Raw genomic sequence first — 17,852 nt, forward strand, 5'->3', positions numbered from 1 at the left:
AAATCAGCCCGATTGCTGTTTTGACTTCTTTGCAGGTGAAGCTCATTACTTCTTTACAGGTGAAGCCCATTACGTTGGATACAAATATAATTTTGAATTTTGTATTGCGACAGTTTAGCACAGTGCAGTGTCATCAATCATCCAATCCAATTAATATATGCCCGCATTAAATTGTTATAAATGTGTCAGTCAATACTGATAACGTAAACGTTGGTATGGTCTTGGAGATGGTGGTGGTGGTGGGAGGGGGGAATTTGTAAGATATCTTAAAGTCGTGCAACGAACAAGACACTGGCAACGGATGTAGACTGTGTGCACGCAATCCATGATTTCAGTACTCAGACTTCTATTCATGAATTACAACAATATGAGTAATACCCCGGATAATGTAGTGCTAATATATATAGAATATAACTCGCGTGATAATGAAGTGCAATGTATCACGTGACGTCATATTAAAGACAGCCTGGGAGGAAATGTGATTGATACCGCGTGGTGGGCTTTCCATGTCGCTAATACGTATATGTAAAGTGTATGTATTCATCCAAGAATGAATAGTTTGCTGCAATCTTCTAGCGGTTTTGGAGAGATCACGCCTATGGATTATATTGTCTGCATTTCATTTTCAAATTAAATGCAAATAAATACAATCCAGATATTAGTGATTCACCTTTTATGCTGTGCTAGTGGGAAACTTCAGCAAGATGCTGTAAATGTGGGTTCGCATATAATGGAACAATATACGTGTATTTTCCTTGTTTTTTTAAGCACATCGACATGCATTTCGACATGATTGTACTTTGTGCAAAGAGAATACAACTATTGCCAATTAAAAAAAAAAAAATAGAACGAGGCAATCGGATATATCGTTGGAAAACACGTACAGCAAAAGAAGTGTACCAAGACCCGAGTTTTATTTAGTTGTCGTCTGCAGTTCTGATGAATATAGAATTGCTTGCTGACAGTATGAATCAATACAGAAATTTTGACATTTAAATACATGTATCGATTTATATTGCTGATGTCAACTATCACATTATTAAGTACGTTTTATCCTTGAAACCTATTTCAAGGATATCTTATTCGGTACGTTATTAGCCATGCACATCATGTTTTTAAATGTCCCCACAGAAATACGACGCGTAGATAATTAGCGGCATAGAGAAAATAGCGGTAAATCGTTTATGGTCATGTAGATAGATTGTACGAATACAGAGCCCACAACGATCGTCGGCGTTGATAGTTAGAAAATTAGTCCACGTTGCATTTTGCCGTCTGTATAGCGCAGTATGTAAAGCGTTGTCTAGCAAGGACATAGTACCAACTCCATAGAAATATATAGATAGTACAGGAGATGTTTTGAGCACGTCTGGCAATCTAGACGGCTGCAATATTACATCATGAATATTAAAACTGAAGCATTTATTTCTGCTCATAGAAAACGCGTATTTGAATAAACAATTCAAAATCTACTTTGCCGCTGGTGTATGCCATTTAAGCATATATTTTATGGTACGTTAGCAGCACGTAGTGCAATAAAATATATAATACTTTGATAGGAATCAATATGTTACGTTGCAAGCCGCTTGTGGTATTTATTATTCATTAGTAATTGCCTTGGTCAAAACTAAAACAACTGGGGGACATATGAACAACTAGTTACACTACAAATGTATATATATTCCATGTCAAAGATTTAAATGTTCTCTCTGCTCATGTACATCTATACCTGCTCCAAATGTCAGCTGATACATTACCGAATTTTTTTTTAAAAATGAATCTGGCAAGGTATGTTTGCGGATAGGGAAACAGTTATGTTCGATATAGACAGATGTGGTGTTACATTATCTAATGCACGCAGTGACGTTGTTATCTCTGATCAGTATACAGCTCAAGTTACCGTACATATCGATCTTAAAAGGAACGCGTGTTTTTATCTACGGCGTGATCCGATCCTAAGAGTGATGTATCTCCAACATTCTTGTTCAAACGAGTTAGACATGGAATTGATATTTATTTGCTGCGAGCGACGTGCGTTACATTAACATATATTTTGCTAGCAAGATGTGATGCAATATTGTAAACGTTAACAAAACTGCCATGCAGCCATATTAGTATATTTTACAGATGTAATTCTTTTTTTTATCTTGATTTGTACACGCTATTGATATCGCATCCAATTTATGTGTTAACTGTGTTCAGTAATAAATGTGAACACCGACTAAGTACATACGCTGCATTTGCCCATCTAATCCCATATATGTTGAGTCAGTAATGGTGTTGGTTCTAGTTCAGATTTTGTTGAACATTCAACATACTACTTTTAACGCGATTCGGAGTTTGATGGCGACGTCTGATCACAATGAAAACTGATGACGTTACACGCAAATCTCAGTAGCCTATAATAGAAACATGGCCATTGCACACTTATATCAAGTAACGTTAAACGTTCAAAACGTTGCGAATAAACTATTGATAAGTAACATCACTAAGGTGTGTGGTCATTATTTTGTACAGGTAAAGTTGTAAATATGCATTTGTCAGATCCTCGGTGTTTTATTCATATCAAATATATATCCAGTTATCCATTGATGTATGCTATGGAATTGTATCTTTATTTGTTTGATTGCCGTCTTGGCATATCAGTCTATACGTTACCTTGTGACTGTTGCAGTGTTTCCAAGACAATTATCTTTACATTTGTTGATGTTCTGATTTGAGTTTCCAAAACACATCACGATGTGAAATATGTTTATTTAGTTGGCTTGGAGTTTATATAACGTCGATGTCCGTTTATGGTGTTCCAGTCTCGTTAATATAAAACTAAACAATGGTACATAATCGAACAATTATGTAAATCTTTGTTTTTACATTCATCTCGAAAATAATGTGTCTTTATCTGTGCTCTGTGTACCGTACAAATGTCTTACAATAGTAGTTAAATACAGATATTGTATATAACAGAATCACATGGGTCAAATATTAGGACATCTGTGTTGACAAACATTGATTTTCCCATGCACTTTTCTAATGAAATCACAGGTAGGAGTTTTGACCTGGGCGTGACTGTCACTAATTACCGTTGGCGACTTCTTCGATACCTTGCAATAACCAAAATATTGCCTAATTAAAACTTGGCAACCTCTCAGTCTGTACTTTTTGGTCTACAAAGTAGTCAAAGTTGCCGTCTTTGTTTATATATGACCCATATCTCGCACGGGCGTTGCGTGACGACCATCGCTCTTAAACCCCCAAACACCCAATAATTTTCTTATCATCTAGTGGATCCACTCTGTTCGGAGTGTGGATCCTCCAGTCAGTCGAACCTTGAGTACCAGTCACTCAATCTATTGTGCTATAATCGTTACTTGGTTTACAATACATGTACATTCATCCCATGGATACTCGTCCAATGACCGGACGTCCAGTATGCAATTAGGGGCGACACCTCGGCACGCAGCACGACTAACTATCGGACATGTGTACGTGTAGTGTTCGGGCAATAAATCGTACCTGGTCTGGGCTGTTATTAGTTTATACTGTTATAATAAAAACAGCAATAAATCGTTTGTGCTCAACACGCAATTCTTTTTTTATTACAATCCTCACACCTCGTAAAACAAGTCATAGAACGATGCTTACTAGTGAAGATGATTCAGTGTAATGCAAATTTCTCTGAAGCCATAAATACAAAACAGATTCATCACGCAATAACCGGTAAACCCACCAATTTACAGACATATGAATTGATGAGTGAATGTGACATGAATGCATTTGGCATGGCATAATTATTTGAATACGTAAATATAATTGTCATCATAAGAGTGCACAATTGGAGGTAATTTCAATGATGCAAAATATGAAATACGTATTCTCTGCAAAGAGTCATTCCCATCACATCTCAACTATACCCAGAATCTCGTTTGGACAACGTGTTTTGAGATTTAGACTATATATTTTGTCTCACATCGACAATCACGTCGCAAGATGAGCTTTAAATTCTATGGCACTACAAAAATAAATGATTTAGTTGCGAAGTCAGATATCGGGATGATATTCAATATATCTCACAGCAAAACAATGTGATGGTTCATCATGTTGTGATTTTACCATGATCATTAATATATAGAGTTCGATACAGTGAAGTATTTGACCTTGAGGCAAAAACGTGCATTCGCAATACAGTTTGTGCGACTAAGCCCGTGGGTTCTGTCTGATTTACTATAAATGATTAAAGTCGATGAAAAAAACAGCATAGAAATGAAATATTTATAGAACGAGATCTGCCAATTGCAGTTAATCCGCATAAATGTCGTTCGATCATGTGAAATTCTATTTATTTTGAAGTAACTCTTTTTTTTCTAGACTCGTAAACGGCTGAAGGACAATAATCAATAGAATCTCCGGCTGACAATGAGTTTGTGAACACATTTATTACGGTGCAGTTTAAAGCAGGGACTATATTGCTAGAGACGTGGTAATTCAATGTATACCTTAATAACTGTCCCTGTCCTGTAGTTTTCTGAGGAAATTCATGTTTATAGTCCATTGTCATGTCAGTTGGAGATATCGTGATGTTCAAATGATAACGCGCCATAGTCGTCGCGTTTGAATATACGACATTTGAAAGCCGCATAGAACACCACATGGTTCAATAACTGTGGCATGTCAATTTGAAAGGGAGCAAATAAACCAACACAATAACAGATTTTGTGTTATTAAGTCACACATAGTGCCAGCTTTATATTATAACGACAATACCAATCAACCAGTTCATCACAAAACAACCACCAATGACTATGTTTTCCCTCTATATTCCAGCAAGTCGTTTGCTTTCATATTTGCCGTCAGAGCTTCATCACAATGACTTATACGAGCATACACCTCACTTGGATTGTATTCTTGTACACAACATAATTATTTTGAACATCTCCCCGTGTCCAAAACTGTCCAATACAATATTTATTTGAAGATGATAGGAAGAGACGAGTTAAAATAACACAACATCATTGGAAAGATAAACTCAATCATGATCTTGTTCAGATACCATGGCAACATCAATCAAGTCCACAATGTAATATGCCATATGTGCTTGCCATATGTTTCAAGAATAAACGAATAAGAATGCATAGTTTGAAAATCGGATCGTACCATCCTATGTATTCATGTGAACTCTGAATAACCCTATGAAACAATTACGATGTGAGATGTACATGCCTTCAACATTGCAAAATATCAACCCCTCTCTTTGCCATTAATGTATTCAACTTGTCAACAGAGCATTCATCGAACGCGTTATTATAATTAAGCGAGATAAAATATAGGGTTAAGAGGATTTGATTCGTAGCATGCATATGCCACTATACAGTATTACTATTCAACACTCTTCGGTAATTTAACTGAGGTGATTGGTTGTAATGTTTTAACGTATAAACATGATTATGTGATTGTCTATATATATATAAACGTATAACGTCTTTTTCAACATAGTCTGCATAATATATATGCAGGCTATGTTGAAAAAGACGTTGTACGTTGAGTTGTTATTCTAGATGACTGTGTACACATGTTTCACTCACGTCGTGACTCCAATTTTACGGTACATCGGATTAGTGAAAGCTCTCAAATACTTCTGACAAGACAGCTATGCTGTAGATACATTCGAGTGCGAGAAAGCATTTTTTATCTTTAATACGACAAATGTCTAACATTTTATTTTGAAGTGTGCGTATTTTTTCAAATAACCTTGGAAACCCTGAGTACATTTTGACTGAGGAGATTTGATAACGTCAAACGTATAATCTGTTTACTTGGAGGGGTACAGTACGCATGCCCAGGAGGGTTCACAAAATCTGGCGTATTGTTATGCACATGGAGTACTGAGAATAACATTAAATGTGTATAGAAACTTGAACATTTTCAGAAACGAGTACACTGGAAAAAGAAATAAAAAATTTAATCGTTTAAATTGAATTACCTTGCTCGATCCGAAAATGCAAAAGAGCCGATCAGTTAGGAAGTACGATTAATTATCATGCAGTGTGATGATATAAAATTATATCAATGAAAAGCACAGAAGTAGATATAGCACGGAAACTATCATACATATAATCACATTGCTGTCACATTTGGTTGTCACGTTATACTGCCTGAACTCACGGCGTAAGATATCACAGCAGGCAAACACTAGTTCAATGCAATCCACATGCCTGTAAACCCAGCATGTCATATGCGTATAAACTAACTTGTTTTCTTTTTCATACAGGCAGTCGTGACAGGGAGTAGTGGGATATACATGGCGAAAAATGAAAAGGTCGAGTCCATGGTAAGTGATTTATGAATCACTGAATAAATTGAGAGAATGCAGTTAAAAGTTGTGCCCATTGTTACGTTTTCTTTTCAACGAAAGTGTTCAGATGCTGTGTCAATGTTTACTAGTGAGTACAGTTGCTGTGTCAATGTTTACCAGTGAGTACAGTTGCTGTGTCAATGTTTACCAGTGAGTACAGTTGCTGTGTCAATGTTTACCAGTGAGTACAGTTGCTGTGTCAATGTTTACCAGTGAGTACAGTTGCTGTGTCAATGTTTACCAGTGAGTACAGTTGCTGTGTCAATGTTTACCAGTGAGTACAGTTGCTGTGTCAATGTTTACCAGTGAGTACAGTTGCTGTGTCAATGTTTACCAGTGAGTTCAGTTCATGAGTCAATATTTACCAGTGAGTTCAGTTCCTGTTCCAATATTTACCTGTGAGTTCAGTTCCCGAGTCAATGTTTAACATTGAGTTCTGTTTCTGTGTTAATGTTTAACAGTGAATTCAGTTCATGAGTCAGTTTTTACCTGCGAGTTCAGTTCCTGAGTCAATGTTTAACAGAGAGTTCGGTTCCTAAGTCAATCTTTACCAGTGAGTTCAGTTCCTGAGTCATTGTTTAACAGTGAGTTCAGTTCTTGAGTCAATATTTACCCGCGAGTTCAGTTCCTGTGTCAATATTACCCGCGAGTTCAGTTCCTGTGTCAATATTACCCGCGAGTTCAGTTCCTGTGTCAATATTACCTGTTAGTTCAGTTCCTGAGTCAATGTTTAACAGTGAGTTCAGTTCCTGTTCCAATATTTACCAGTAAGCTCAGTTGCTGTTCCAATATTTACCAGTGAGTTCAGTTCCTGAGACAATATTTACCTGTGAGTTCTGTTCCTGAGTCAATATTTAACAGTGAGTTCTGTTCCTGAGTCAATATTTAACAGTGAGTTGTTTCTGAGTCAATGTTTAACAATGAGTCCTGTTCCTGAGTCAATGTTTAACAATGAGTCCTGTTCCTGAGTCAATGTTTAACAATGAGTCCTGTTCCTGTGCTAATGTTTAGCAGTGAGTTCAGTTCCTGTGTCAATATTTACCAGTGAGTTCAGTTCCTGTGTCAATATTTACCTTTCCATTGAGTTTAGTTCATGAGTCAATATTTACCAGTGAGCTCTGTTCTTGAGTTAATATTTAATAGTGAGTCCTGTTCCTGTGTTTATATGTACCTGTCCAGTGAGTTCAGTTTCTGTGTCAATATTTACCAGTGAGTTCAGTTCCTGTGCCAATATTTACCAGTTTTTACTTTTTTAAACGTCTCACTACCTAAGATGTTATATGAATAATTAATAGTTAAAGCGGGGGAGTCGTCACCTGCGCAGACACAATTTGAGAACAGCAATATTGCAGTACGAAAAACAACGACATGGTGTTTAATATATATTTCTGTCACAGGGTGCTAGTTGGGTTGAGCTAAGGTTTCAAATTGTCCCAAACAAATGACACCCATAACACCCCTGTGAACTGGGTCCTTTAATAATTCGAAACTTAAGACAGTTGTATAATTTATATGCGACATAAACAACAAGTACACGCTACACGAGTAAGGCTTAAACAACGTACTTTATTCCACACACCTAAAAGATGGGCAGGAAATGCCTGACCCGTTACAAGGGGTAGTGGGGTACACGTTGTTTTGTTACACAAAAATATAACACTAGAAATATAATTCAGTAATAATATTGTAATATTTCCACACGGGAAAAGGGTAGGAAAGAAATGCCAAACCCTCTATAAAGGGGTAGTGGATTACGTTATACTATTACGGGGAAATGCCTAAATCGATAATGTAAGTAATTGTCTAACATAGAATCTTGCATGCATGCATAAAACTAAGAGACAAACGTACATAACAAACAACGGACGCAAATAATATACTGGCGATCGGACACAGCCCTACCTACATACAGTTTCTTCAAACTAGATGAAAACGGGTCTTTGCGTGATAACGGTGTATTTTCCAGCGAGTCTCTGCTAACGGTGGCGACGACGGTAATTACAGAACACAGTCAGAAGCACTGTAGTCGTAGAATACACGCTGCACACTCAGTCGAGCACGATACCAATCAATTACAGAGTTTATCTGTCCAATATTCGTAACTTGTAGAAGGAGAGTGGTCCGGGTGGATTCCCTTGCGCCGCAGTACACCTCTGTAGCCAGTAACATAAATTAGAAGGCACATCCAGTTCAGAACCAAAATCGGGAATGTCATTCACTGGCGAGTTTCCCCACTCGTTAACTGCAGTAGGCCGGAATTGGCCAATAGAATTATCTTTATGATGCACATTCCGTAGATCACAATACATTAATTTGTATGACAATACACAGTGTATTGTTCTAACGTTACTTGCAAAACCGACGTCCTCCAGAATAGATTACAAACTCCCATGATGCAATATTATTCAATGGCTTACTGTGGTACCTACAAGATCGGACATCCACATTTGATCACATGAACGTTCAGATCGGGTTCTATCAAAGTCCGCTTCCCTAGTGCTGACTAAAAGAAACATCTTGCCACTCTATATTTAACAATTATCTATCGCCAAAAACAACATTGCCTATCTATCGCCGTAAGACAAACACAAAACGCCACCATCACGACATACAACATAAACATGATTTAATGTTTGACATTCGTGACAATTTCAATAAACGAGGAATTATTTAACAATTATTTAAAAACATATATACGACAACAAATCAAGAGGTAATTTCCTAGTACAGGATGACCTTCATAAAATGAACATCCCAGAGATTCGAGATATCTACGTGATCTGTTGACAGACTAATTGCTTTTTCATACAACTCAACGAGTGCTGCCTTATGCAGTGTGGTACAAATGGATATAAATGGCTAGTAGTCTAGAAATAACAATATATAAGAATAGGAATTAAGGTATTGCGCTGCAAACAGTAGTATTTATAGTAGAATTATATATAACTGATATACAACAAAATACAAAATTAATCTATACCTCGACTTTCAATACCCATCATGCAACATTAATTCGCGTAAAGTGATGGTGACTGTTCCGAATAAAATTCATAATTTTATTCTCGTATAGCAATTTACAATATGTGATGACACACAAATGCGTGAACACTGGCAACCAACTTGAAGGCAGTGTGTAAAAATACCATACATTCGAAGCAGGCACGACGGATAACAGACAATGTATTTGGTTATCTTAGATCGAAACGATTATATTATATTATGTACGCTCCTTTCAGAGTTTGCTGTCACTACATTTGTATATAATTCTTGGTTTCGTATTTGGAACTGACACATTTTGTATTATATCAGTTTTGCAATAATGCCAGGATGGTCCCCATATACTTTCATCGCGACAAACTGACCGTATGACTCAACATTGTCACATGTTATATCATGCCTGATATGGCGGTGGTTTGAAAAAATTAAAAAAAACGATGTTCCGAGCAAGTTTGGAGACGTGAATTCAAATGATTCCGGATGTATTCATTTATTTTAGTAAATGTAACCAAAAACAATTCTCTTACTAATGCATGTACTTGCATGTAAATTTGGTGAATCAGAATACAACGTAATTCATTCTGTAAATATGAATGTATCCCGTGTAAGTCTAGGTACAATCCCTTTTAGAATAGATGGCTACGTGTAATTTTCGGAAATACATTGTGTTCCCACGGGGATACAGATGCTATGTATTCAGTAAAAGCTGTTGAGTGAACGAGTATCGAAACTAAATCAGCGCCAAGGATACTGATACAAATCTTATTTAGAGTGACACGCACGTAACATCAGCAAAGTATCACCTAACCAACCATCATCTACTCAATACAACCGTTTCTGTGTGGCATAATAAATCAGTTAAGTCGGTAAAACCCTGTATATGAATGAATTTACCTAGAAAAGTCGTCATATTATCTTACTTATAAATACATGGATGGCAATATCTATTTATCTAATTTAGGGCATCTATTCTTCATTCATCCTTTGATATTATGAGGGAGAGAAGTAAGAAATGCTGCCAGATAAATTAACAGGCCTTCATTATGCCAACTACTTTACTCAGAATGGAATATACATCGCCTTAATTGTCAGAATTGATAACTACTTGTGACCGGACCACTTTAAATTCACTTCAAAACACATCCCTTGCCGCTTGTCCATATAAATCTCATTGCGCAATGGGCACGTATAGTCGATTACCATTCGAGGCACGTACTTTTCTTTATAAATTGTCCAATTATTCTTCAATTGCATGGTCCTATTAACAATGCACTTTCTATGTATAATTATAATCGACGTAAGAGATATCATAATCCTTGTTCCAAAATATCAACATGTCTAGAAACAATGTTACTGGTTACAGAACTGATTTATGTGACTTTTTGGATCCGATAATGTAATAATCACCGATAATTTATCATTAACTGATAATTTAACAAGATTTGACTGACATTGTAATAAAAACTGATAATGTAACACGATTTGACCGACATTGTAATAAAAACTGATAATGTAACCAAATTTGACCGACATTGTAATAAAAACTGATAATGTAACAAGATTTGACCGACATTGTAATAAAAATTGATAATGTAACAAGGTTTGACCGACATTGTAATAAAAACTGATAATGTAACAAGATTTGACCGACATTGTAATAAAAACTGATAATGTAACAACTCGCAACCAATAATGTAACTAACAAATTCAACCGTTAATGTCACCAAAAAGAACCGATAATGTAATAACATGTTGAACGCTTGGTGGAAAGCGATTGTAAAGTGGCATAGCAACTCATTAACTCATTTGGGGTTTGTACACAGTTAAGTAGAGAATACCCATGATGCTCTGCTTCATTTTATATTTTTATATTTTCCCTATTAGGAACTCTATAATATGAACATTTTTAATGTAGAATATCTGGGAACATATGCACCCAGTACGTATTAAAGTGGATGTATGTATGTGATTATCATTACCACAACAATGTTTGTATGTTGTATTCATGGAAAAAATAGTGTACGAGTTGAGATGTTGACGAATAAAAATCAAAAACGCAAAAACTGGGTGCGCCATCTAATCTTCATATTTACACAGTTCCTAATGCATTTCTCATTATCAAATAGCGGATTCACCAAACAAATTAAAATCGTATTCATAAATTTAAAAAGTCGCTTTAGTATTGTTAACTGTTTTGTTGCGAGTTTGTGTACGTGGTAGTCTAACCCCGAATCGTTGTTGAATTCTTCAACGTGAATTTCACGATTTGAATGAAATAAAATTTGCAATGGTAAAAGTTGTCATCAGACGCCATATAAATTATTTGTATTTTCACATTTTAACATAAGAAATGAATTGAAATTGACAATGGTGGTATCTTTCTAGTACAGACAAATAAACTTGTTATGGAAACTTGGAAAAGACTAAAAAACCTTAAATGTTCAAAGGCTCAGTCTAGACTAAATTTAGGGAAGTCCGCATTTCAGAAAAACAGAATTTACAACATAATTTTACAAAGCTCATAATAAAAAATCTGTATATTATTCCAAATTGCGTTTAGCCATGAGTGACGACAATACATACATACCCAATAATCATAAAGCAAAATAAGACGGAAGATCAATATAGACATTATTAAATGTACAAATAAACAATATTCTATATGAAAATACTACATTATAAGTATGTACGGGCAATATATAACACACCATGTAATAACAACACGGTGAAGTAAGGACCCATTATTAAAATCAGAAAGACGGAAGTCACAAAAATAGATTTCAAACAACAACTGAAAAACAACAAAAACAAAAACGGGCTCACCCCATTGCGCCATTTTGAATAACATCTAGCAACAAACTAGTGTGCATCAGTAACTTCTCATCATCAGATCTGCATATGAATTAGAATAACGATTGATGACATGTTTATATGTTATTGTTTGAGAGACAAAAATTTATAATATAATAATTTATTTAAAATATAATAAATATATATACCTTGCTGTGTTCTAGAGTTTTTCTACCAAGCAAACCCGCACCCTTGACATATGAAGTGTTGAAAATGATTGGGCCGATACACATATGTGAGACATCCCCCATTAGTTAATTGAGTGCATTCACTGCTCAATGTTCAAAATACAATACAACTGCACAATCTGCGTAAAATCATGATGAAGTCATAAACCCCTTCCAGACTACTTAGAATCAGATTATACAAAAGTAAAATAGTTGTTGAACTGAAAAAACGAATATTTTAGAGTGGTCTGTGCAAAGTGAATCACGGTATATAAGTTATCTCCATTAAGGTAAAAGACACCATGCAATGCATATTTTCCCCCTATTTCTATGATAAAGGTAATTTTCGAAGTGTTACCGTTTTTTTCAATTGTCTTATTAATAAGTCGTCGATAAGTCAATTGATGAGACGCAAACGTGTGCAGATACTGAATACCCGATGTTTGATTTTCATATATCATCACGTTTATAAGCGTTGTCGACGATAACAATATACGATAAGAGATGGCTGCATATAAGAATTAATAGTCAGAAAAGTATGAGGCATTTCGATGTAACGAGAAAATGACCATTAGAGTTTAAATGTGCAAATGAGTTATATAAACGTACTTCAATCGATTCATTGGTTATTCGATTCACATACTCTACCCGCCAATCAAATATCTGGCAAGTACTCACATGACACGCCACTGACACAAAAGTGCATGCGTTTCATCTACATGTGTAATCCCACATGTATTGACGTACTTCTTGCAATTCACGACACACCGTTGAGACTTACTCACACGACAAATCGGGCGATGGAACCTAATTCAATATCTTCGCATGAATACGTCCATTATGTGGTGGCATGTAATACTCTACTGATTATGTCATATCTGTGTATAAGATGCCAACTCACTGAACGTTTTGTATAAAGGCTGTTTTGACAGGCGTGAAGACTGCACAATATATATCAACGCGACATGATGGCCGCTATGTAGTTGTCAACCAGAATTATAGTAGACTACTCAATAGTGCGTATGTATTACTGAGTGAAACACACTGTTTGAATCCACGTAACAACGTTTCTATACCTGCGGTGTTTCTGTTTACTGTTCGGATAAGGTTCGCCCTCAAGCGATGTTCTACGTATGAAAGTAATTCCTTTTGACAAGCAGTCTTATTATGCCAATTATCAAAGAAATGTGTATTTGCAGATGTTCAAAACAAGCCATACCATGCAATTAGTAGCAGAGAACCGTCATAATAAGACTATATCCTTTCAAATATTGACGTTTTTGGTGGAAAACACAACTTGCTTCTGGCGTTGAAAGTCTTCTGAGACACACGTTATCACAATATCCGTGCTGATTCGGATTCACTATGCTCTAGTAATTCGTAAAGGATTATCCTGGATACAGTAAAGATTCAGTGATTTTATTTTGAATATCGCCGAGTCAGAAACAATGGGTGTAGCTTTATTTTAAACACAAGTCACATAAGCTATTAGCTCATGAATCATACATTGTATTCTGGGTATCGTGAAAGAGAATCCAGACGTGCGCCGCACGACGGGAAAACTGGTTAATGTACTATATTGATGAGAATAAACAAATTCAATCTTCCAAATGTGGCTCTCATTCTGATGCCCAACAGAATGTGTCGACACAGTTGGTTTATAGACTTCCAATCCCTAAATTGTTAGTTATCATAGCTTATGTGTGCGTAAGATTACGCATGTCTGTCTGGACAATATAGTCACTGGGAAATGCTAAATCGATAACAACCACGGTCTGCCTCCGGCAATCGTTATTCGATTATACCCCCTCATTCTGACTGCGTCCTCACCATTCACAACAAATTGCTCCGTAGCCACAATGACTGAATGTAGTTTAAAGTTAATGTAATATAAGCTAAGAAAGCATAGTTTATTGTAATTTGGAAATTGTTATATTGTTAAACGGTGTCCATACCCCTGACGACCGAGCAATTCAAATTACCATGACCTCATTTTGCTTGGACAGATGTTTATTAAAGCGACATAATTATCGTGTACATGTTCAAACACAGATGGCAAAATCAGAATATGACGAGCTGATTACAATATAATATGACGTACAGAGCGAATTATGGGAAGCCGTGTACTCGGGCGATAATCTAGCTGCCGAAACAGCTGCCTATTCCTACAATTTCAAAAGAAACTAATACTAGTACATTCAAATGAAAAGCCATTTAAGAACAGAACAGCAATTACAGAATTCTAATCACTAATCCTTGATAGAAGTCTTGATCTTTTGAAAATAAAATGTATCATTGAATAGTAATTTTCGAGTAAAAACCACATTCGACTAAACGTGAATAACGTGTTGTGAAAATTCGATTTTCTAAAGTATCATGAGGTCTCTGTTAATACGCTAATGGGATATTAAATGAGCAATCTGAAGGCAGTCACGACAGTAATTGTATTACATCACGCTGGTTGTAGAAAAATAATAACTTGTTCATCATGAAAATGACAAATAAAAATAAAATGATTTCAATATATCGTTTCAACAGGTTACTTTCCTTTCTTTTTCTACACGCCTTACATTTTCATGTTCTCTTTCAACTAAATTATTTGTGTTTTCATCGTTTGATTTCTTTTATGTCTCTACCTCGGTTCAAATTAGCAAGACTTAGGCTACAGGCGGGTTTTCATAACATCAAATATGTATTGTTTCCATAATCCGTGGTTTTTAAATAATACCGTTCTTCAGCTGTGTCTGTGTCAGACTACAATTTATGTCAATGTCCGCAGTCCTGACTTATATATTATTCACAGAAATCAGATTAACACATTCTAAATTATTCACAACAAACGAACACAATCACTAATAATGCACTCCTCTGCCAAGTGACAATCATTCTAATTATATCCATTCTAAGACTATAACACCGGGCAAAATAACAGGACGTTTCCAGGAGTCAACTGCATTTGTAGTTGTAGGTGCAAAAACAGTTGTTTTTGAACTGCAGGAATTGCGTACGTTAATCTCCCAAGCTTCAAAATATCACTATGCAGGTTCTTCGTAGAAGAAAGCGACAAACATCCAAACACCCAGGGGCTACACCCATGACGCTGTATACTAATAACGAATTACGTTATACAATCTAATCTTTTAAAATGTATCGATTTCTTGCTAGTCCTGTCTATATACAGACACATTCTGGATATATCGATTTCATAGTGTCCACGCCATGGATTCTGTACAGTAAACCGATCTACACGTATGATGTGGGTAACTCCATGGTTACTGTACAGTCAATCTAACCACACATACATTCTACACGACGAATGTTTAAACCTACACAAACACACATTCCGGGTTGATCCGATGCCGTGATCGGTGCAGTTACTGTGCAGTACAATATACGTTCATACACATAATTCTTACTCGATGTACACCGCAACGAAAAAAAAAAAAAAAAAAAACTGGCCACACATATATTCCGAGTCTACAGTAAATCTGGCGATACTGTGACAATATATGAGTTCAAAGTACATATATGTTTGAGTTCATAGTGTGTATATTAAATAATAACACATGTTTGTGAGGGCAATACCACGGTTTGTTTGCCCAAGGACCACCATGGTCATGACCATAATATTGATGCTGCCTGAGCTGAAGACTTACTTATGCGAATTATCGTTGCATGGTAGTTTCAGTGATGCCATCCATGTGATATACCATAAAATATCCACTTAGCGGGCAACGTATCATGTAATATCCCCTTAGCGGGCAATGTATCATGTAATATCCCCTTAGCGGGCAATGTATCATGTAATATCCACTTAGCGGGCAATGTATCATGTGATATCCCCTTAGCGGGCAATGTATCATGTAATATCCACTTAGCGGGCAATGTATCATGTGATATCTACTTAGCGGGCAATGTATCATGTAATATCCACTTAGCGGGCAATATATCATGTAATATCCACTTAACGGGCAATGTATCATGTAATATCCCCTTAGCGGGCAATATATCATGTAATATCCACTTAGTGGGCAATGTATCATGTAATATCCACTTAGCGGGCAATTTATCATGTAATATCCACTTAGCGGGCAATATATCATGTAATATCCACTTAGCGGGCAATGTATCATGTAATATCCACTTAGCGGGCAATGTATCATGTAATATCCACTTAGCGGGAAATGTATCAGGTAATATCCACTTAGCGGGCAATGTATCATGTAATATCCACTTATCGGGCAATGTATCATGTAATATGCACTTAGCGGGCAATGTATCAGGTAATATCCACTTAGCGGGCAATGTATCATGTAATATCCACTTAGCGGGCAATATATCATGTAGTATCCACTTAGCGGGCAATGTTACATCTAATATCCACTTAGCGGGCAATGTATCAGGTAATATCCACTTAGCGGGCAATGTATCAGGTAATATCCACTTAGCGGGCAATGTATCATGTAATATCCACTTAGCGGGCAATGTATCATGTAATATCCACTTAGCGGGCAATGTATCATGTAATATCCACTGAGCGGGCAATGTATCATGTAATATCCACTTAGCGGGTAATGTATCAGGTAATATACACTTAGCGGGCAATGTATCATGTAATATCCACTTAGCGGGCAATGTATCAGGTAATATCCACTTAGCGGGCAATATATCATGGAATATCCATTTTCAGTCATGTGACTGAGTCTCAAACATTGAGATATGATAATAAGTGCCATTTATTGCATTCACGAGTCTCAGACAAAGTATGTTATAGTAATGTGTACGTATCATATTACTGTAGTAGAAATTAACCAAATTAAGTTGTGTCTTAGACGGTAATAGTTTAACTCTTGGTAGAAACTATTACAAAACATCACATGGCGTGAGAGGGCTGTTAACAGTCTCATCACTGTATCAAGTATCGCAAAGCAACACGAGCTTTAAGTTCAATGTTTAACTCAAGAACCCAGGTATCTTGTCATTTACGAAAACCTATCTGAAAAGTGGCGTAGATGTAAACGATTCAACATATATTTGAATGCCACGGGTGCAGCCACCAAAGCAGATGGAGGTACGAAAATGGCTCTATTACTTCATTGTACATGTGATAACGAAGTTGAAGTTTATAATACTTTCAAATTTTAATCACCAGATGATAAAAGATCCCCGTAAAAACACAGATTGAACGCTACGCATTATGGGACACCACCGAAAATGAAGAGGAAAGCATTGGCCAACTTTTGAGACACTTGAGAACAAGAACCAAGTCATGCGCATTTGACGAACCAAATCAGAGAGACCGAACGATTCTGAATAGTACAGAGAATCAAAATCGTGAACTTTTGCTCAGTGAAAACAATTTGCTCAAACATTTGCTAAAGTGTGCTTGCTAGAGATGAATGAAGATTAGTTTCTCGGAGAAATCAAATTCGTTGGCATCCATGGTTGAAAGACCAATGTCAAAAAGGAAGGTTGGTACGCTTGAAAAA

The 17,852-nt window shown here is 36.2% G+C and overlaps 1 protein-coding gene across 1 annotated transcript in view; it reads left to right on the plus strand.

Moving 5' to 3' along the window:
• LOC102807438 (uncharacterized) overlaps nucleotides 1–17,852 on the plus strand; it is a 51,874-nt gene that overhangs the window by 19,291 nt on the left and 14,731 nt on the right. Inside the window, exon 2 of the mRNA XM_085501618.1 lies at nucleotides 6,266–6,325. Coding sequence (XP_085357744.1) covers nucleotides 6,266–6,325 — 60 coding nt within the window. The remainder of the gene's footprint in view (nucleotides 1–6,265; nucleotides 6,326–17,852) is intronic.

This window comes from Saccoglossus kowalevskii, chromosome 7 (assembly GCF_978046115.1).
Source record: "Saccoglossus kowalevskii chromosome 7, keSacKowa6.1, whole genome shotgun sequence".
NCBI classification, from domain to species: domain Eukaryota; kingdom Metazoa; phylum Hemichordata; class Enteropneusta; family Harrimaniidae; genus Saccoglossus; species Saccoglossus kowalevskii.